We start from the raw sequence: 22,434 nt of genomic DNA on the forward strand, positions 1-22,434 counted from the left end.
AGGTGTGTTTGCGTTCGTGAAAACGGCCGTAAAGGCCTGGGAACTCGGCCCATCGGCCTGGGGAGAATCGTTGTTCGCCGTAAAAAACGGCGAGCAGCGATTCGTGTCGTGGGGCGGCCGTGGGGGGGGGGGGGGGGGGGGGGGGGAGAATAGCGGGAGGTCGGGAAAAATGTCGGGAAGGCCCTCCCGCTATTCTCCAACCCATCGTGGGCAGCGGAGAATCGCGCCCAGAGTTCTGATGAGGAAGTGGTGACATCCTCATAGACCTGCGGATGAGGAATGGACTGTTGTCCATCAGATAGTACTGCGGGTAGCTCATGAGATACCAGTGGCAGGACATGTGGGAATTCAGCAAACTCAGGCATCAATCAACAGGCATTTTTCCTGCACAAAGATATAGTACAATTCTCTAGAAAACTGCAACATGGCTTTCAACCAGCAACTTTAATATGCATACCAGTGTTTGAGGAAACATTTAGTCAGGTATTGGTAGACCTTTTGCTTATCTATTCACATGTACGTCTTGCTGGATTCAGATTGCATTTGTTGTTGTAAATTATGTTTATCACACACAAGTTGTTAAAATCTTAAAGATGTCTTCCAAAAGAAAAATTCCCATTACTAAATAATCTGATTGTGTAAAGGGATCAAATGATATGGGGGGAAATTGGGAACAGGTTACTGAGTTGGATGATCAGCCATGATCATAATGAATGACGGAGCAGGCTCGAAGGGCTGAATGGCCTATACCTGCTCTTATTTTCTGTGCTTCCCTTTTAAAGGAACTCATCAACAGATATCTCTGCAATGATTTTCAATGTAAAACAGCGATGAGTCTCTTGCTAACCAATATAATCTGTCCTAAAGTCTTTGGGATTTGCACTGTACCATAGCACCACCTACAGTCAGGGATCACCCAATAAGCATTTGGCCTCTGTATAAAGCTCCAGTCCTGCCAGCTCAGATGGTTGTGAATATTTTCCAGATGTGAATAACTCAATAATATGTCTAAAGCGATGTAGCTTTCAGCAGAGTCACAATGAGCTGGCTTGACCTCACTTTTCATGGAGATAACCGGCTCTCAGACTTACGGGGCCAAACTATTTCACTTGTGTCTCAGGTTTTTCTAACGTGCAAGCATTCATTGCTGTACAAAGATCCATGTTCATTTATGTCTCATGCAGTATTCACTCATTCATCGATTTCACTCCTGGGAAAGTGGCTTCTAGCTCCTTAGGGCGGGTGTTTATGCTCCCTGCTGGCAGGTTTGAAAGGCTGTAGGAGATGTGGGGGAGGGCTGGGGGTATGTTATAGCCAGTGGGTGCTGTCTACCCACCCTCAACCACTCCCCAAACTTTCTGAAAGTTTAGAGGAGGCATTGGGCAGCCCACCCACCCTTGGGCCTATTTAAGACCCTGAATGGCTAATGAATGGTGCTCACGTTGTATGCCATAACTTGACTACACTAATGGGCAGCCATGGTGGGTCCTTGAATGTTGAGTGGCATTCATCATTCCTGGTAGTGTGACGCACCTACTGATAGCCATCTGCAAAATCTTGTTAACCCATTGTGTGTAAGCGACAATAGTTAGCAACTTACCAGAGAGAGTGCATCAATACTGGATGCGTGGGTCTCCACTAGAAGCTTCACCAGCCTGTTGTAACCGTTTTGTGCTCCCAGATGAAGAGGCGTCAGGCCAAGTTTGGTTTTGGCATTGACAAAGGCTTTGTGCCAGAGTAGGATATCTGAGATCTGGTCATGGCCATTCTCCGCTGCCAGGTGAAGCCCAGCTTTACCATGCTGTACAACAAAACAAAAGGAACAAGTCTTTCAAGCAGTATTGCAGGACCTTGTATTTTAAATGTTAAGCATCAAACTTACTTAACTTTGGAGAAGCGGTTCAATAAACCACCAGCCAAATATTTAGGTGTTACAAGTTGAAGATTGGGATGTGCAATTTTGGCAACAAACTAGATTTAAAGCACTGCTAGGTAGCATCAGTGTCAATGCATAAGTTACAATATTGGTAGATGTTACATAATAGACAACATGATGACATTTCGAATAATTAATAACGTATTCAGCACTGTACAATACTTATAATGCCCTGATTCCTTTGTTTAGCTAACGTGCTTTACTTCGAATATAACAGTTAAATGCCTGCGCCTTAAAATGAGAATCGCAGTTACCTCGTCAAAAACGTCCACTCTCGCATGGTTTAACAGCAGTATTTTCACCATCTCAGTGTGCCCTCTCTCTGCAGCCAGAAGCAACGGGGAACAACCATTCTGAATATATAATAAGAAATTCAGGAAATGCTTATTGTTCTTTGTCTTAAAGTCACAAAAGTTCCAGCGGGTTATTCGGACGGACATTTAAACTTGTCAAGTGCATAACTCCGAGTCTAAGGTTGAGAGGGAAGGCGACAGCGCAGGAGCATTAGAATTTGGTCACAGGATGTCTACATGTTTCCACTCAGCCGAGGCTCAAACAGAGACCGAGACCAAACGCTTCTGGGCGCTGGATGAATACCATTTTAGACATTAAAACGGGAGCCCATGAGCACACAGGCAAATCAGTCCTCTCACTTTCAAATGTAGAATAAGGGCAAACACTGCAATGAAAACAACTGAATGAAAAGCATGACATAAAAGCAGAAAATAGTGGAAATACGCATGTTACAGATGGACTGCTGTGTATTTTCAGCAATTTAAAACATAAACCATTTGCTCAACATTACAACAGCAAGAAAGAATGAATTTCATTTCCATGGCACCTTTCATGACCTCAACACACTGCACTACTGATACGAACGGCACTCCTTTTTCTTTCATGGGATGTGGACGTCGCTGGCAAGGCCAGCATTCATTGCCCACCTCATCCCTAATTGCTTTTGACCTAAGAGCTAGGCCTTTTCAAAGAACCAACCACATTGCTGTGTATCTGGAGTCACATGTAAACTAGACCAGGCAAGGTTGGCAGATTTCCTACCCGAGACGAAGGACATTAATGAACCAAGTGGGTTTTTACAACAGTGCAATCAATTATAGCTGTATGGTCACCGTGACTGAGACTAGCTTTTAATTCCAGATTGTATTTATTGAGCCGCTGTGATGGGATCTGAACCTGTGTCCTTGGAGTATTAACCTGGGCCTCTGAATTACTAGTCAAGTAACATTGCCACTATGCCACCATCTCTAATATGGCACCTAAGGCACCATTTCTAAGAGCACAAGTATAGAATAGATAATCAACTTGCTCACAAGCCATCTGACATTGTTCTATTTGACAAAACTCTTGAAGTTTACACTGCTACACACTTTCCGGAACCAGCTCCTGAGAGGGTTAACAACCATCAATAAATATGCAAGATTGTGAGATATCTTTCTGATCAGAAAGACAATCAAATGTAAACTTCAAAATCTGTATCTAACAACCACCTGTGTGCTGTTTATGGTCAAAATCATTCAGTGACTTCATGCATATCATGGGCACCGTGGCACAGTGGTTCACACTGTTGCTTCACAGTGGCAGGAATCCGGGTTAGATTCCCGGCTTGGGTCTCTATCTGTGTGGAGTCTGCACGTTCTCCCCGTGTCTGCGTGGGTTTATTCCGACATATAGAACGTGTCTAACAACCCAACCATTTCCTTTGTATCTGGTGTGTCACCACGCACCCCCCCCCCCCCCCCCCCCACCAGCCAGAGATGGATTTTCCTTTAGACCGACATCGACTTCAGGTTTGTTCCTTGGTGCCATTCTGAGTTGAATGCTGCCTTGATGTAAAAGGATTGCTGACTGTACCCCTCCTCTGGCATTCAGTTCTTGCACTCATCTATATCAAAGCCTTAATGCTGCCTGAGTGGCTATGAAAGAATCTGAGTACTGGAAAGCTGCTCATTGGTTACTAGTAACTAATCGGTGAGGGGTCACTTTTACAGATATTTGGGAGACAGGCAGGGATTTGCAGAGTTAGATTTATTCTTCTATTTTATAAACAGGGCGCAACTGGGCCACTTCATGCATTATTAGATCAATGCCAGTTTCATAGCTGCACTGAAGCGGCTTGGCTGGGAGTATGACTATTTCTGGCAATCAGACAATACAGTCAAGATGTAGCCAGTGCCCAAAGCCTTTGCTGTGTCAACATTAAGGTTTACTTATAACTAATTTGGAAACGGGGATTCATCCTAAACGTCTCAGAAGACCTAAATATAGCTAGAACTTGAATAAAAAATGATAGAAATGTACCTTAGATTGTTTATTGATGACCTGTTGGATTCTAGTTGAGCTGATGTATTTCAAGATCTCAAGAAGAACGTCAGCATTTCCCACATGTGCGCAGTAATGCAATGGAGTCTCATGTGTCTAGAAAGCCAGTAGCAATAACATTACAATTAATTTACAAAGGCAAATGTTTAATTGAAACCCCAGCAGCAAACATTTTGAAGTTTAATTATCTGCCTACAATGATTTGTTACATTGCCTTTACAGGAGGGTCAATCTACTAGAGTGAGGTCCTTGGCTGGTTTAAATGGCCTTTTCTCCTCCATCTTCCCCTTTCTTTTCTATGACATTACTTTACTTTTTTCTATTGTAAATATGTATTATACCGAAGTTAAATCAATTTGACATTCAGCTGTGCAAAAACTAGCTCCAGCAACTTTACATGTAAAGATGTAAATACGAACGTGAGGAGCCATCAATTGGTTAGATACCAAAGAGAAAATGCTGGAAAATCTCAACAGGTCTGGCAGCATCTGTAGGGAGAGAAAAGAGCTGACGTTTCGAGTCCAGCTGACCCTTTGTCAAAGCTCAATTGGTTAGATAGCACTGGTGCCTTCTTTTTTTCAAGAGCTATGAAAATATGGCAGAAGCAGTATTTGCCTCATTGGGGTGTTTTGCAGGTTAGTTCATTATCTGTTAAAACCTGGTCCAAAAAGCCTATTCTATTCTGCTGTACGCACTGGCAGGGAACGTTTATGCTACAGTGCATTTCAATTTCAATGTATCTCAGATGTCTAAATTGAAAATTAATACGGTAAGAGGTTAAAATGAGCGGAGTCCATTTGGCTCATCAACCCATTCCTTTCACAGTACATACTACCCTAATCATGAATCCACCCTCTTACCCAAGATCTATATATGCTCCTTAATTACCGAAGATTAGTTAATCTTAGGCTACTTTTGACTGGTGCAGACGCGATGGGCCGAAGGACCCGTTAGTCATAGAGGTCTACAGCACAGAAGCCATTTGTGAAACAGTAAATTTGACACATCTGTTATTCTCGGCAAGTGTTGCTTTTCTCGCCTGTTTTCTGAATTCATGCCTCCTCCTTCATCTCTGTACATAGTAAAATGCCTCACAGGAAAATATTCTGTAACAATACCGCTGTCGATTTAACTCCTTGAGTACCAAGTAGTTTCCCATCATTAATTACCAGCTTTGTCATTGCAGTGATGTCAGCTTCATACTCCATGAGAATTTTAACAATCTTAGTGTCTTCTTGCTGAAAGTGAATCACATCTTTCTTAATCTCAGCTGCAAGGTGCAGGGACGTTTCTCCAACCTGGACAAAACAGAAGCAACTATAAAGTTGACAGTCGTGGAATCATCATAGAAGAATCATACAGTACAGAAGGAGGCCACTTGGCCCATCGCGTCTCCACTGACCCGCTGAAAGAGCACTCCACCCCAAGCTAACTCCTCCACCTTATCACAATGACCCCTTAACCCAACCATTTTAGACACGAAGGGGAAATTTAGAATGGCTAATCCACCAAACCCGCACATCTTTGGACTATGGAAGGAAACCGGAACACCCGGGATAACCCCATGCAGGCAAGGGGAGAAATTGCCATCTCCACACAGTGACACGAGGTCGGAATTGAACTAGGGTCCCTGGCACGGTGAGGCAGCAGTGCTAACCACTGTTCCGCCATGCCACCTCATGGGAAGCACCCACTTATCAGTTTAGCCTAGTTTGCAAATGTGCACACTTAAAAATCTGTTTGTATGAAATGCATCCGGATTCTTATTAGTTCCTTGCTCATCTCCAAAAAGATTTAATTTTGTTGTCTGGAGAGAAATGTGAATAATTGCTTTAAGACTCACACAATATAATTGAAAAAAATGTCTTTCTTTAGTCAACATATCTGTTCTCAAATCAGATAATGACATCAGGGACGATGATGTTGAAAACTATTCTCAGCAGAATTATGACAAAGAGTTTCCATCACCAGATTGCGAAGGGAGTACTAAAGGAGAATACATGTTTCCTTATCAAGTAGGAAGGAGTTTCCTAACTACAAAGCTTTAAAAGGTGTCATTTCTTTGGTGGAGGGCAGCAAGATTTTCCCCCTTCCCTTAATTCAATTTGCAATGGGATTTTTTTATCTGAATGAAAATATTTCTGGCATCTCTCACTTTCCTGGTTCTTACCTTGTTTTCCTGGTTGACACACGCAACAGCCTCGATGTGGCTCCTCTCATTGGTCAGGTAGCTGAGTATTTCTTCCACAACACTGACATGACAGTGTCGGACTGCAAGGTGCAATGGATTCTCTCCCGCCTAAACCAAGAAGCAACAATCGAACACGCCAGTTCTTATCAAACATTGGCTTAGATGCAGAGCCCTGCTGCTGACTCACATTTCCAAGACTTTCCCGGTGACTCAAGCTGGCAACGATATCAAGCCCGACAACCCTCTGAGATCTCTGCGCTCTTCCATTTCTGACCTCTCGTGCGTCCCACATGCCTTCAGTGGTTCAGGCTCCAAACAACTTCCTTCCCTAAACTTCCTTCCTTACCTCTCTTTTTTCCTCTCAGGTACTCCTTAAAGCCTACTTCTTTGATCAAGCTTATGTTAACATTTGGCTGGTTGTCAAGTTTAGTTTGATAATCTGTGAAGGACCTTGGGATAGTTTACTACATCTAAAGTTCTGTATAAATGTGAGTTATTGTCCAAAAATGTGCAGGTTAGGTGGATTGGCCATGCTACATGCCACATCATGATTTTCTGAGCCAATATCATTCCTCGCTATTATATTGATTTCTTGCTTTACTAACAATGCCACCCCGTCTTCTTTCTCTGTTTGTCTGTCCTTCCTAAATAATAAATACTCCTGGATGCTCAGTTCCCATCCTTGGTAACCTTGCACCCGTGGTTCTGTAATTGCAACCATATCATAACCGTTTATATCTATTTGCACTGTTGATGCACCTACTTTATTGCGAATGCTCTGCGAATTAATACACAAAGCCTTTAGACTTGTCTTATTAACCATTTTAGTCATCTTAGCTTTATTTTGAATTACGTCCCCATTTGTGTTTTGTCCTTGTTATCTCTGCCTTCCACTTTTGCTTCTTATATGCCTGTCTTTTGTTTCTATCCTTGTTTCTCCTTCCCCTGTCTCCATGCTCAGGTTTCCATCCCCCTGTCATTCTAGTTTAAACTCTCTCTGATGGCATTAACAAACACCCCTCCTCCCCCGAAGACACTGGCCCTGACCCTGCCCAGATACAATATATCCAGCTTGCACCTGTCCCACCTTTGCAAGAACAGGTCCCAATGTCCCAAGAATCTGAATCCCTCCCTCCTACACCATTTCTCCAGCCATGTATTGATCTGGTATATCCTGTTATTTTTACTCTTGCTGGCACGTGGCACTAGTAATAATCCTGAGATTACTACCTTTGAGGCCCTACTTTTTAATTAACTTCCTAACTCCCTATATTCTGCTTGTAGGACCTCATCCTTTTCCTCACCATAGATGGATTTAAAGTGAATAGAGACAAGCACATGTGGAGGTAAAGAATGGAAGGATCTGCTGACAGATTCTGAAGAAAGATGGGAGAATGCCCTTTATGGGCCATAAACATGGACATTGACCTGTTGGATCAAATGGCCTCTCTCTAAATTTTGATGTAATTCTAATAGATTCTCATAAGTGGTTAGGGGTCAGTTAGCATAGGGATGGGGTGTGATGCAGAATGACACCAAAGATGTTTCAATCTCCCAACTATCTGTGGTTATTCATGGAGGCCTGTCTCCTCACCTTGCCCCACATTTGTGAAGTGGTCTCAGTAACATATAGCCAATTGTCTCTCGCACGCTCTCTAGTGGAGTGAGCCCTTTGTGGCCTCTGGCCAATTACCTAAAAGGAAGTTAAACTGCTGTATTTCCTTTTCACTCATTTATATGTTTGCAGTAGTGGGCCCTCTTTACCTTTGACTGCCATGTTAAATCGCCTCCCTCCTCAATCAAGGCCTGGATCATTTTCAAGTTGCCGTGGCGAGCCGCGACATGCATGGCTGTTTCACCGTCCTGCCGACGTCAAAACAAAGAAAACACGTGAATCAATAAGAAGTTCACTCGAGCCAGAAAAAAACAGCCAAACCCTAACCAGTCAGACAACAGGCCCGGAATATCCTGGAACTTGCCGACATAATTTTGGTGAAAGAGCAAAGTTGCACATTTTGTTCCAAAGAACTTCATACACAACCAGTTTACCTCAGTTTACACTGCCCATCACGTGCTAATTTCCTCGAATGGTTGTGTTAACTATAGGCTATAAACTCTGAAACCCTCTCCAGCTCATTTAGATAGCCCCACATTCTGGCAAAAAGATTGGCTCGTAGGTTTTCCTACATTCAAGTCAATAATATTGCCAGCATGGGTTTACCTTCCAAAGTTAGGCACAGCTGCAGCCAAAGTCATCATTGTACCAGTAAAACTGGAAGAATAACAGCAGGGGCGATTTTGAGCCTCTCTCTCCATCAGCTGAGGGGATCTCTCCGGAGAGGGAGAGGGACGTGTCCCCTGGCAGTGCCAACCTGTGGGGGAGGTGGGGAGCAGTCTGGTCACCCTCATGAGTGGGTACTGTGGGGGGTGGGATCCCATCATTCCCCGTGGTGGGGTATGCCCCTACTTGTCAGCGGGGGAGGGGAAAGGCGGGAGGAGAGGTGGGCCTGCCGCCGGTAATCTGCTCGCATCCTACCCTGCGCCACATGGCAGCACCCACACTGCCCGCCATGGCAGTGTGCCCCGTTCACAAAGCCACCAGCTGCCCACTCCATGTGCTGTCCATGTCCGACTACCAACTGTGCCTTTTCTGTCTCCCCATCCCCAGGAGAGGCGACGCATAATTGCAGAGAGAGAGAGAAGAGCGGAGGGGGAACCACCGGACCTGCGGCCCCTCACCGAGGCGGAAAGGTGGGTACTGGACCTGGTCGGTTGGCCCAGAGAGAGGACAGTCACCGGGGCGGAGGTCGGCATCCGGGAACCAAGTGAGCCCCCGCTGAGTTGCGGTTTCCTGATGGCATACGTGGCACAATCCGCAGACCAGCCTCATACTATCTCAACCCCAGCACCCAATTAGCCCATCCCTGCCACATCACCCTAACCTCCCCCACATCACTCCTGGTGGAGGGTGTGGGGTGGGATGGGATGTTCATGCCGCCGTCGGTCAGACCCCTAGACGAACCTGCAGGCGATTAGAGCATCCCATGCACGCTGGCACTCATGTAGTGCAACCTACTAAGACTGCCTGAGCCCCATGCCCTACCCATCCTGGCCCTCCCCCGCATCCTGCATGTCGGACGAGGACTGGTGTCATCCCCCTCCTCCAGCATGTCATCCCTCTTCTGCGTGGTGTTGTGTAGGACGCAGTAGGCCACCACAATGTGGATGACTCTCCCAGCGCTATATTGGAGGGCCCCTCCAGAGCGGTCCAGGCACCTGAACCGCATATTCAGGACGCCAATGCGCTCGATCAGTTCTAACACGGGCATTGTTGTAGCGGGTGTCCGCATTGGTCTGTGGCCTCCAGGGAGGCATCATCAGCCACGTCCGCAGTGGGTAACCCCTGTCATCCAGGAGCCAACCCCTCACCCATGGGTGCACCAGAATGAAGGTGTTGTGCACACTACCCAGGTATCGGGTGCAGACGTGCATGATGTGCATCTCATGGTCACACACCAGCTGCCCATTCATGGAGTGGAACCCCCTTCGGTTTGTGAAGACCACCTCCTCATGTGGCCATGTTCATAGGGGACATGCGTCCTGTCGATCATCCTCTGGACCTGGGGCATCCTGGCGCTGGCAGCAAAGCCTGCTGTCCGAGCTTCCTAGTGGGTTCTTTCCATTTTGAAGCTAATTATATTGTGCCAAGCGGGCATACAAGGCCTCCGTTATGGCGTGGCTGCATCTGTATACCGAGTTCTGTGAGATCCCTGACATGTCAAGTCCCCACTTGACGCCTGGAAGGACCCCACAGCGAAGAGGTTCAAGGTGTCCATCACCTTGGTGGCCACTGGGAGCGGGTGTCCTCCCCCATAACCCAGTGTCTCCAGGTGCGTCATGGTCTGGCAGATATGCCATACGGTCCCCCTGCTTAGCCAGAGTCTTCAACAGCATTCCCGGTCTGGCATGTCCTCGAATGACAGACGCTATCGGTACATATGGGGCTGGCTCCTGTTCCTCTGGGACAGGCTCCGCTGCTGTATGGCCCTCCCCGAGCAGCTCCTGCTCATACAGCCTCAGTGCATTCCCCAGGGCTGCGGCGGCCAGGATAATGGCAACCATTCCTGGTTGGAAGGCAGACACGTTAGCATGACATCTACCACCATGCCCAACCAGGTCCAATGGGCTACATGGTAGCCCAGGCCTACACTGCAGCCCCTGCCCCCGCAGGACCCAACTCCATCCCCAGCTTTTTCCTGTGGCACTCTGCCCTGTGCACCGCACCCCTGGCCCTGTCGGTGCCCAACTCCGGGGGGACCTCTGTCCCCGGCACCTGTCCTTGCCGGCGCAGGTACCAGTGGCTGGCACTACCCATTCCAGGGGTGCACATTGTGGCCCCTATTCGTGGGCCGCGTGATGCCCCATGAATGGCACCCAGTTGTGTGTTGGGGTGGGGGGTTGGTGGGGTGGAGGTGGGAGGGGGGGTTAATGAGGTGGTGGTGGGGTGGAGGGAGGTTTTTGTGGGATGCACGCACACGGACGATGTTGCTCTACGCAACCATGGACCATGGTGGGCAGTCAGTGGGGTGCGCAGCAAGGTGGCTACCTTGCAGGCGGCGGCAATGGCTGTCCATGCCTGGACACCCGACATCATGGCCCATTCCTGGTCACCCCCCCCCCCCAACCTCCCCCCCCCCCCCCCAGCCCTGCAGATGCCGGTGATCAGTTCTAATTACAAAAAAAGGAGGCCTTGTGGCTGGTTGTTGCACCCCTACCACTGCACTCCGGGTTTGAGTCCAACATCAGGCCTTGCTGGTCTTAAAAGGACGGTTCAATGCAGTTCAACGGGCTGATAATCGGAAATCCTTCAACCACTTCCCCCGTATTCCCAAAGGGTGAAAAACAGTGTACGGGTGTGAAGATACACTAACAACAATTACAAAAAAGAAAGGCTCACCTCCTGATCGGCATTTACGTCAGCCCCACTTTTTAACAGCATCTCTGCCACCTTCTCTCCGTCCTTAACCCGAGCTGCAATGTGTAATGGAGTTTCCTGAGCCTGCAGACAGAAAGGCAGCATTACTGGGCCTCAAACAGCCTTATGTGAAACCAATGGCAAAAGATTAATAAAAGTAAACCCAACGGGGTTCGGCTACGTAACCGTCAATTCTCTTTACAATCCTAAGTACGTTGTTGAAGAGTTCCAATTTTCAACCTCCTTCGTGCATTCACGTCCACTTCAGGGCGCTCAATGGAGCTGGCGAGTCATGAAAGAAACCTATATTTTATGAAGTATCTTTTGCGACATCATGCCGTTCCAGATCCTTTCACAGCCAATTAAGTCTTTTTGAAGAATAGTTGCTGTGTGTTGTAGGGAAATCAGGCACCAATTTGTGCACAGCAAGATCCCAACTACTGCAATTAGATGAATGACCAGATACTCTGTTTAGATGTTGTTGGTTGACCTGTGGTGTTCCCAGTAATAGGTGGTATCTACAGCACAGAGCCAGGCCCTTCAGCCCAACAGTTTCATGCTGGTGTTGATGCTCCGTATGAACCAGAATGAAGTGAAACTATTACCATCGGCAGACAGAAAATGGAGACATTCCATCACAACTTCAAATGATCATTCTCATTTTGTGGGTAGGTGAACCTTTGTAATCTTCAGTCTTTGGGAATGGGACACTTTCCTCCACTTACACCCACTTCGCTGTCATTATCGGGAATGACCAAGTTTGCTATATTGTGGGTTTGTGGTTAGTAAATGCGGGACTGAGGTCAGGGGTGCATGTGGGGGAGGGGGAATAGGAGGGTGGCAGGGAGATGGAGGGGGAGCGTAAGAGGAAGGGGAATGGAGAGGGGGTGAGGGCGGGGCCAGGGAGTGATGGGGAGGGAGTAGGAGGAGGGGGGGTGGAGAGTGAGGCAAGGGGTGGAGAGTGAGAGAGAGGGGACAGAGAAGAAGGAAGGGAGCAGAGAGAAAAGGGAGGGGGCAAAGAGGAAAGTGAGGTGGGGAAAGACATGGTGAGGGAGAAAGGAAAGACAGGAGGGGGTGAGCAGAAAGGTGGGAGTGGAGAGCGGAAAAGGGGTGAATGGGGTGAAGGAAGTGAGGGGATAAGGGAGTGAGAGTGTGGAGGAGTGAGGGTGTGAGGAAGTGGAGAAAAGGGAAGGGAGAGAGGGGGTGAGGGAGTAGTTGGGTGTGCGGGTAGAGGGGGCTGTGGTTCCTTGAGGGAAAGGAAAGGTGGGAGAGATGGGAAGGGAAGAAGTGAGGAGTGTGGGATTGGAATTTCTTCAATTGAATTAGGAATTTAGAATTTCTAATTTCTCCAAGGTGGGGGAGATGGGAATTGATTCAAGGGTGAGTGGTGTAATTGGGAATTCTTCCACTGCATGCGGGGGGCAGGGAACTCAAGGATAGGGAATTTCTCTGAGAGATGGGATGGAAGTGGGTTAGTGTGGGGTGGAAAAAGTGCTTTTTTAAAAAAAAATTCTAACATAGAGTTGACCCTGTGTGTGCAGAATAGGCATAAAGTTCTCAGCCCTTTCAATACATTTTAACACACATATTCCATTTTTAAATATAAGGTTCTAATATTTATATTCCTGCCGGCACGCTTAAAATTTCCATGAAGTGCAGTCTTCGCTGGGACTGAAAGTTTTTCAACAAATAAGCGCAGAAATGAGTCCACTGCTGTTTTAAGGAAGTTTTGAGGGATTTATTTTTGTTTTGGTGAACATTAGTAACAAGGTATATTTTAAAAAGTTTTAGTTTAGGTCATTCAAGAGCAGTTGGAGCCAGGTCACTGGGAGTGAACATCTCTCAGCTCTGCCAGAAGAAAGACTGGACAGGACAAGGGAGTTGCAAAGGTTCATTCTTCCGAAGGAACAAGACACAATCCAGATAATCATGGAATTCAGACAGAAATACTGTCTAGGTAAACATAACCAAGATATTGTTCAGAAAAATTCAAAGAAGAGTAAACAAACTGTTCTGAGTTAAAGAAACAATCACAGTAACTAGATTTAAAAGGTAATTTAATGCAGTCTGGGAATTGAGAGTTAAAGCAATTGTGAGCAGTTCGCACAGCAGTCGAGACAAATAAATGGTGGTTGGTGTTTGAATCTTGGACTGGATTCACTGTTAAAAAGGGAGCAGAAGCTTTTTTTGAATGCGTCATGCGTAAAACCTTGGTTGGACTTTGGAATGCAAATCGGCAAGTGAAAGCATTGGGCGGGATTCTCTAATGCCGCGGCAGAATGTCCACGCTGTTGTAAACGCTGTCCCGTTTTATGACGGTGTGAATGGACCGCTCCCACATCTAATTTTAGCCCCTACAGGGGTCCAGCATGGCGCTGGAGCGGTTCCCACCGCTCCAGCTGCAGATCCCGGCGTGAACTGTGCGCCGCGGGATCCGCGCATGCACATTAGCGCCGGCACCAACGAGGACATGTGCAGTGCTGCCGGTGCCAACGCGCACATATGCAGTGGCCTCCTTCAACATGCCGGCCCCGACGCAACATGGCGCAGGGTTACAGGGGCTGGCGCGTAGGAAAGGAGGCCCCCAGACACAGAGGCCGGCCCACCGATTGGTGGGCCCCAATCGCGGGCCAGGGCCCATTGTAGGCCCCCCCCCGCCCTGGGGTTGGAGCACCCCCCCGCCCCCCACAGGCCGCCCCCGACCCTGCGCGCAGAGTTCCCGCCGGCTGCAACCAGGTGTGGACGGCACCGGCGGGACTCTGCCTTGTTAGAGCGGCCGCTCGGCCCATCCAGGCCAGAGAATCGGCAGCCGGGCCGCGTAGAGCCGCCCGCGACCGGCGCCGTGCCATACACGCCGGTGCCAATTCTCCGCTCTGTGGAGAATCGCATGCCGGTGTCGGGGCAGCATGGCGTGGTGACGGGAATTCTCAGGCCCGGCGCGGGGCTGGGAGAATCCCGCCCAAGTTTATTAGAGAAGAATTTCTAAGTGTTTTTGGGAGTGGAGTTTGGAAACTCTCATGTGACAATCATCTGGGGGATTCTGAGGAGAAAACCACAGACACTAACATGGGTTCCCAGCGGAGTGTGCATTTGGTATTTGTATGTTTGAAAGGGACACTTTGTGTTAATCAGATCATTGTCATTTAAGATGTACTCTGCAATCCATGTTAATATTTAAATATGTGAGTAATTGTTAAGTTAAGGGGGAGTAAAGTATCATAATCCAATTTTTCATTTTTAATAAATGTTTTTTCTTGTTGTTAAAACTAATTAGTGGTACTGTACCTCTGTTCCTCTACGTTTTATAAAAAAAAGTTACCGTCTATTGAGCCAGGGTTTCATTCTGAGATCTTCCCATCTAGTTATAACATCAACTGCGATCCTAACACTGTGAAAACACCGTACACATTGCTATCTGCAAGGATTTTATCACTAATGATGTCAGATGAATGGTTGCTGTGCATAATTGATGTTGTTTCCACAGTTCCGAGATTAATTATTTGCAACTGATGTGTTTTTAGTTCATTGATTACTTCATATGACTTAAGAACACTTTTGAACTCAGCCGAGTACAAGTTAATACTATTCCACAATGAATTCTGTCATAATTCTGGGGTAGGCCTTGACCCTTCCTTTGCCCTGTACATCATAATGAAAATAAGCTGCGCTCAAAATGCCTTATCCTGTGACTTGAGGAAGCAATGTAGAGAACTTAAAACAGCACGATGGGTAGCTCCAGGTAATTGAGCTCCGGTTAACCAGTCTGAGCCAAGATATGTTATTTGAATCAGTTATATTTTGGAGGTCGGTTTGGAGATTGGTTAGCTCAGTTAGCTGGTCGGCTGGTCATGATGCGGTGCAACGCCAACAGGGTGGGATCAATTCCCGTACTGGCTGAGGTTATCCAACTTTTCCCCTCACCTGAGGTGTGGTGACCCTCAGGTCAAATCACCACCAGTCAGTTCTCGAAGGGGAGAGCCACCTCTGGTCCTCTGGGACTATGGCAACTCGCATTTAATTTTGGAGGGTTTCTATGGTTAAAGGAGGCCCACTCTTTTCTCAGGGCAACTGGGGATGAGTAATAAAGGCAGCTTTGCCAGCTCACGAGCTATCTTTTGGAAACAACTGAAAAAAAATCCATCATTATTCAGTTCCCACTATACCATGTCTAATCTTACCTTGCCCCCTTTGAGCTGCACCTGAGCCCCAAAGCCCAGCAGGGTCTGTACCACCATGGGTTTGCAGTGCTCCACTGCAATGTGTAGGGCTGTGTAGCAGTCTTTTGTTTTGGCATCGATGTGTGCTCCCTTCTGAAGCAAAGCTTTCACTACGGCCGTGTGTCCTCTCATTGCTGCAGCGTGGAGACACACTGCCCCCGACTAAGGAAAGAAAAATGAAAAACTATGAGAAAAGAATGAAAAAAGATTTGCATGGGCTGTACTCTCAGTATTCCATCCATTTCAGGCAGCTGAAGCAATGTGCTGTGGATATGGTCAGCCAGTCATTTGCTCACCGTGCACGTTCAACACCGAATAGAGAAGCATCAAAGCAAAGGTTGTGAGAGAATAGTCACCCAGATCAAATCATTACTTGCCGTGTATCATGCATACTCATGAAGGGGTCTGAAGCTGTCACCTCCGGATCTGCAAAGTGCCCAGCCTGCTTCAAATTACCCTGGAAGGCTAAGATGTCTCAGCTGTTTAACGCTGCAACTATGCAGTGGCAAACAGGGTTATTACCCACCAGCAGAGTGCTGCCATCAAGCTAAAAAGACATTCTGCCAATCACATATATGCGTTATGTGGCATTTCAGTGCCTGTGTGATTAGGCCTGTGTGATACGTCCCAACGGCTGAATTGTATTGAACAGCACATCCCTTTGGCTGTTTGCAATAGGCAGAGGAGTGACTGTATTCAACCAGCCCATGCTTGTAATCCTGGAAGAGATTCTCTGATTTGACAGCAGTTTCTGAGTGTGTTAAGAATTCTCATAACAACCAGTTTAAGATAATCAGTCGGGTTTACAATGTGACTCACTTCCACTTGTCAGAAGCTATGTTCATACACAGGAAAAAAGCAATATGTCCAGACATTGTACCTTTTTTGAACTGAACCAACGTTTGGGTGCATTTTCCATGCCAAGACCAATCAGAGTTGACTTGCCAACTAATCGGCATTCTTTTCTCATGTCGTAAAAATTGTTGCTGTCTTTGAAATTTGGCATTCTTGTGTCTGTCCTTATGAGTGCAAAGCAAGGGGCAGCACGGTGGCCTAGTGGTTAGCACAACCGCCTCACGGCGCTGAGGTCCCAGGTTCGATCCCGGCTCTGGGTCACTGTCCGTATGGAGTTTGCACGTTCTCCCCGTGTCTGCGTGGGTTTCACCCCCACAACCCAAAAATATGCAGAGTAGGTGGATTGGCCACGCTAAATTGCCCCTTAATAGGAAAAAATAATTGGCTAATCTAAAATTAAAAAAAAAAAAAAGAGTGCAAAGCAAAAAGCTTCGACAGCATGTCTCTTTTTTCACAAAACTCAAGTTTTGTACCATCAAATTAAGAAAGACAGGCTGGGGATATTTTACATAAGAACATAAGAACTAGGGGCAGAGTCTGGCCCCTCGTGCCTGCTCCACCATTCAATTAGGTCATGGCTGATCTTTTCGTAGACTCAGCTCCACTTACCCGCTCGCTCACCGTAACCTTTTATTCTTTTACTGTTCAAAAATCTATCTACCTTTGCCTTAAAAACATTTCACAAGATAGCCTTAACTGCTTAACTGGGCAGAGAATTCATAGATTCACAACTCTTTGGGTGAAGAGGTTCCTCCTCAACTCAGTCCTAAATCTGCTGCTCCTTATTTTGAGGCTATGCCTCCCAGTTCTAGTTTCACCCCCCCCCCCCCCCCCCCCACCCACCACAGTGGAAACAATTTCCCTGCTTCTGTCCTATCTATTCCCTCCATAATTTTATATATTTCTATAAGATTTCCCCCTAATTTAAGCTTTAATTAACATCTTGGATGGATGCAATTATTTAAAATAGATAGGGTATTTTAGCAGAGTGCCAAAGCGTTGACTACAAACTCGATAAGCATGTTTGAAGATGGAGGAATTCAAAAGCAAGTCTACATTTTTTTTGTATTTGGATGCCAAATTTGACTGAGTATTTTTTCAGATACTAAGAAACACAGAAGTGCTAATCTCCTCTCCTCCTCCTACCTTCACTCCCTGTAAAACTGGACAGACAGGCTACAAATGGAATACAAGTTATACCTAGAGAACTGATGTTGCACGAGTACACTTAAAGCTATTGCTGGATTGCAGAGACATAACCACCCCATCCCTTGTCTGTTAACATCAGGGAGCATTCAGAAGCCGAATATAGTCAAACTACGGAACTGCAAATTCCTGTAGAATCAAATCATTTTAATTGTTACTTTGCCCAATCAAAAATTGAGGTCACCTTAAATGGGCAGACACCAGGAAGAGGTTTTGCTCTGACACGAGTTTTACAGTTTTTCAAAAGTAAAATACAATCTGTTTGCCCCCACTTTCAACTAAACCCATGGGCACAGTGCTTGCCCATGGTCCTTGGCATATAGAACATAGAACATTTCAGTGCAGTACAGGCCATTCGGCCCTCGATGTTGCGCCAACCTGTGAAACCATTCTAAAGCCCATCTACACTATTCCCTTATCATCCATATGTTTATCCAATGACCATTTAAATGCCCTTAATGTTAGCAAGTCCACTACTGTTGCAGGCAGGGCATTCCACGTCCTTACTACTCTCTGAGTAAAGAACCATCCTCTGACTATATCTATGTCCCCTCGTGCTACACATCAACGTCCGAGGAAAAAGGCTCTCACTGTCCACCCTATCTAATCCTCTGATCATCTTGTATGCCTCAATTAAGTCACCTCTTAACCTTCTTCTCTCTAACGAAAACAGCCTCAAGTCCCTCAGCCTTCCCTCATAAGATCTCCCCTGCATACCAGGCAACATCCTGGTAAATCTCCTCTGCACCCTTTCCAATGCTTCCACTTTCTTCCTATAATGCGGCGACCAGAACTTCACGCAATACTCCAAATGGGGCCGCACCAGAGTTTTGTACAGCTGCAACATGACCTCATGGCTCCGAAACTCAATCCCTCTACCAATAAAAGCTAACACACCGTACGCCTTCTTAACAACCCTCTCAACCTGGGTGGCAGCTTTCAGGGATCTATGTACATGGACACCGAGATCTCTCTGCTCATCCACACTACCAAGAATCTCACCATTAGCCCAGTCTTCCCTCTGTCTTCCTGTTACTCCTTCCAAAATGAATACCTCACACTTTTCTGCATTAAACTCCATTTGCCACCTCTCAGCCCAGCTCTGCAGCTTATCTATGTCCCTCTGTAACTTGCAACATCCTTCCGCACTGTCCACAACTCCACCGACTTTAGTGTCATCTGCAAATTTACTCACCCGTCCTTCTACGCCCTCCTCCAGGTCATTTATAAAAATGACAAACTGCAGTGGCCCCAAAACAGATCCTTGAGGTACACCACTAGTCATTGGACTCCAGGCTGAACATTTCCCATCAACCACCACCCTTTGTCTTCTTCCAGCTAGCCAATTTCTGATCCAAACTGCTAAATCGCCCTGAATCCTATGCCTCCGCATTTTCTGCAATAGCCTACCATGGGGAACCTTATCAAACGCTTTACTGAAATCCATATACACCACATCAACTGCTTTACCCTCGTCCACCTGTTTGGTCACCTTCTCAAAGAACTCAATAAGGTTTATGAGGCACCACCTATCCTTCACAAAACTGTGTTGACTATCACTAATCAAATTATTCCTTTCCAGATGATTATAAATCCTATCTCTTATAAACCTTTCCAAGACTTTGCCCACAACAGAAGTAAGACTCACTGGTATTTAGTTACTGGGGGTGTCTCTACTCCCCTTCTTGAACAAGGGGACAACATTTGCTATCCTCCAGTCTTCTGGCACTATTCCTGTAGACAATGATGACATAAAGATCAAAGCCAAAGGCTCAGCAATCTCTTCCCTAGCTTCCCAGAGAATCCTAGGATAAATCCCATCTGGCCCAGGGGACTTATCTACTTTCACACTTTCCAGAATTGCTAACACCGCCTCCTTATGAGCCTCAAGCCCTTCTAGTCTAGTAGCCTGTATCTCAGTATTCTCCTCGCCAACATTGTCATATGGACCGGTTGAAACATTGTTGGTAAAATGTGATATAATGAAGGTCAAGGGGAAAGCCTTCAAGCTCTAATGCACACGATGATGGCTAAAGTTTTTAGACGCCAATCATTATAATCACAGGACACAGATGCAAGAGTTCTTTACGGAAACATCATCTAGACTTTGAACAGAATTGGGCACAGCCTGAAGAACTGCCACTTACACAAGGTGGATTGTTGGCATTTGTGGAACCGTATATTCCACTCGGGAAGTGATTTATAGGAAGAGAGAAAAGTCAGCAAAGAAACCCAAGTAGGCTTCTGATCGTTTTTGAAGGCCTTTCTTATTTATTCCTTAAAATACCATATGGTATGATGGAATCAGGCCAATTGGGGGAAATTCATTTGTTCCATGTACCCAGTCAAGCTCAAAGGAAGTGCTGTTTGTAAATCGGTGCTATCGATCTCTGAGTCATGCTCCTTCCAAGCACAGTTCCCCATTGGGAGAGCAGGATTGGGGAATGTATATGGAATAGTGCCAACCAAATCAATGTGTTCATTGGTGCAGAAAATCTGTCCCCAGAGCGTCGCCCAAAGTGAGGGAAGTAAATAAAACATTACAAATAATGATCAGTTCTACCTTATTGGGCATATGCAAAGGGACCCCTTTCTTCAGAAATGCCAGTGCTGTGTCAGGGTGGCCACACTGTGAGGCGATGTGCATCAGGGTGCTTCCATCCTGCAACAATATAGAAAGTTCACAAAAATCGGTTTATTCAGTATTAATTGGCATGAAGTGTTTATTGAAGTATTTAATGAAAATTAAAAACACAGGGCAGCCTGAATTGGGGATACATTCTATCTCATATGACATTGAGATTTCCAAGTCCGATATCGCTTCTTACTTGACTGCTCTTTGCCCAGGAAGGAATGATCGAAGTGTCCCCGGGGATAAGCAGCAACAACAAAAAAAATCTATTGGACATACATGCACACAATTGTATCTGATATTGTAGATTCATTATGTCTATGATGCAGAGTTGACAGTCTAACAATCATCCTCCATCAGTTCTGCCAACTCCAGCATGATTCCACCACCAAACACATTTTCCCCTCACTCTCCCCTGTCAGCATTTCGCTCCTCCCAGTGCCGTCTACTCTACATCGGGAAGACTAAATGCAGACGCGGTAGCCGCTTTGCAGAACATGTCCGGTTTGAACATTGAGTTCAACAACTTCAGACTGTGAACTCCCTCCTCCACCTTTATCCATATTTATTATTTTATTCATTCACAGGCCGTGGGCATCGCTGGCTGGGCCAGCATTTATTGCCCACTCCTAACTGCCCATGAGGGAACAGTTAAGAGGCACCTATTGTTGTGCAATTTAATATAGCCAAAGGGCCATTTTGCGCAAATTTAGATTTTTCTTGGTGATATTAATGGACACATATGCACAACAATCCTCTGACTGCTATTTTCAACTCAATTTTAATCTGTTACTTAAAATTGATTAACAGATCCATACTAAAATGGCAGAAAAATTACCATTGTGTGAATGGATATTTTGTTATATTACTAAAAGCAATTTCCAGACTATAATTATTTGAAACCTTCCAAAACTCAGAGGATTTTGTTCTTATCCACAAGAAGATCTGACCACAGGTCTTATTAGTTTGAAATAAAAGACTGCAAATCAGTTCTGACCTAAATCTCACCGCAGTTTGGTGCTGTCTGATTTGGGAATCTACTGTCCTGCTGGTACCATGTGGAAGTGACCACAGCACTCACACGTGCCCATGCTTTCTGCCGATAGGATGTCTGATGCCAACCGGAGAGGACATTGGGAAAAGCGACTAGTTGCCCGTCTTTGGGAGAGCTCACCTCACTGCGGTCCCTCAGATCCCACAGCAGGGACTCCAAGAGGAGTGATAGACTCAGAGGACTACTCGCCTAGGTCTGCTCTCCATTCCTGTAGGTGTGCTGCAGCCTGTTGAGCTCCTGCAATTCCCACATCATCATTATAATAGTAATCGCTTATTGTCACAAGTAGGCTTTAATGAAGTTACTGTGAAAAGCCCCTAGTCACCACATTCCGGCGCCTGATTGGGGAGGCCGGTACGGGAATTGAACCCAGGCCTTGTTCTGCATTACAAGCCAGCTGTTTAGCCCACTGTGCTAAACATGGTCTCTTTAACGGGGCAGCAGGGTAGCATGGTGGTTAGCATAAATGCTTCACAGCTCCAGGGTCCCAGGTTCGATTCCCGGCTGGGTCACTGTCTGTGTGGAGTCTGCACGTCCTCCCCCTGTGTGCGTGGGTTTCCTCCGGGTGCTCCGGTTTCCTCCCACAGTCCAAAGATGTGCGGGTTAGGTGGATTGGCCATGCTAAATTGCCCGTAGTGTCCTAATAAAAGTAAGGTTAAGGGGGGGGTTGTTGGGTTACGGGTATAGGGTGGATACGTGGGTTTGAGTAGGGTGATCATGGCTCGGCACAACATTGAGGGCCGAAGGGCCTGTTCTGTGCTGTACTGTTCTATGTTCTAACTAGACAACTTTCCTTTGACAGAAGGGCCGTGTCATTCGGCACGCAGACCCCAACCGTAATTGGTTGGGGAGCTCATATCATTGCTATGGGAAAGAGCATTGGCAAAGCCCACCCATTAGGATATCTGGCAGCAGCTAGGGGAACACGTTTCTCCCACAGTCCCAAGATGTGCGGGTTTGGTGGATTGGCTATACTAAATTGCCCCTTCGTGTCCAAAAGGTTAGGTGGGGCTACTGGGTTATGGGGATAG

At 46.4% G+C, this 22,434-nt stretch overlaps 1 protein-coding gene across 1 annotated transcript in view; it reads right to left on the minus strand.

The window, feature by feature from the left end:
* Positions 1 to 22,434, minus strand: part of trpn1 (transient receptor potential cation channel, subfamily N, member 1) — a 162,570-nt gene that overhangs the window by 80,177 nt on the left and 59,959 nt on the right. The window contains exons 8-16 of the mRNA XM_038810458.1: positions 20,281 to 20,379; positions 15,618 to 15,818; positions 11,422 to 11,523; positions 8,229 to 8,327; positions 6,444 to 6,572; positions 5,443 to 5,571; positions 4,253 to 4,369; positions 2,191 to 2,289; positions 1,601 to 1,801 (exon numbers count right to left, since the gene is read on the minus strand). Of these exons, the coding sequence (XP_038666386.1) occupies positions 1,601 to 1,801; positions 2,191 to 2,289; positions 4,253 to 4,369; positions 5,443 to 5,571; positions 6,444 to 6,572; positions 8,229 to 8,327; positions 11,422 to 11,523; positions 15,618 to 15,818; positions 20,281 to 20,379 (1,176 nt within the window). The remainder of the gene's footprint in view (positions 1 to 1,600; positions 1,802 to 2,190; positions 2,290 to 4,252; positions 4,370 to 5,442; positions 5,572 to 6,443; positions 6,573 to 8,228; positions 8,328 to 11,421; positions 11,524 to 15,617; positions 15,819 to 20,280; positions 20,380 to 22,434) is intronic.

Source organism: Scyliorhinus canicula, chromosome 10 (genome assembly GCF_902713615.1).
Source record: "Scyliorhinus canicula chromosome 10, sScyCan1.1, whole genome shotgun sequence".
Classification (NCBI taxonomy): domain Eukaryota; kingdom Metazoa; phylum Chordata; class Chondrichthyes; order Carcharhiniformes; family Scyliorhinidae; genus Scyliorhinus; species Scyliorhinus canicula.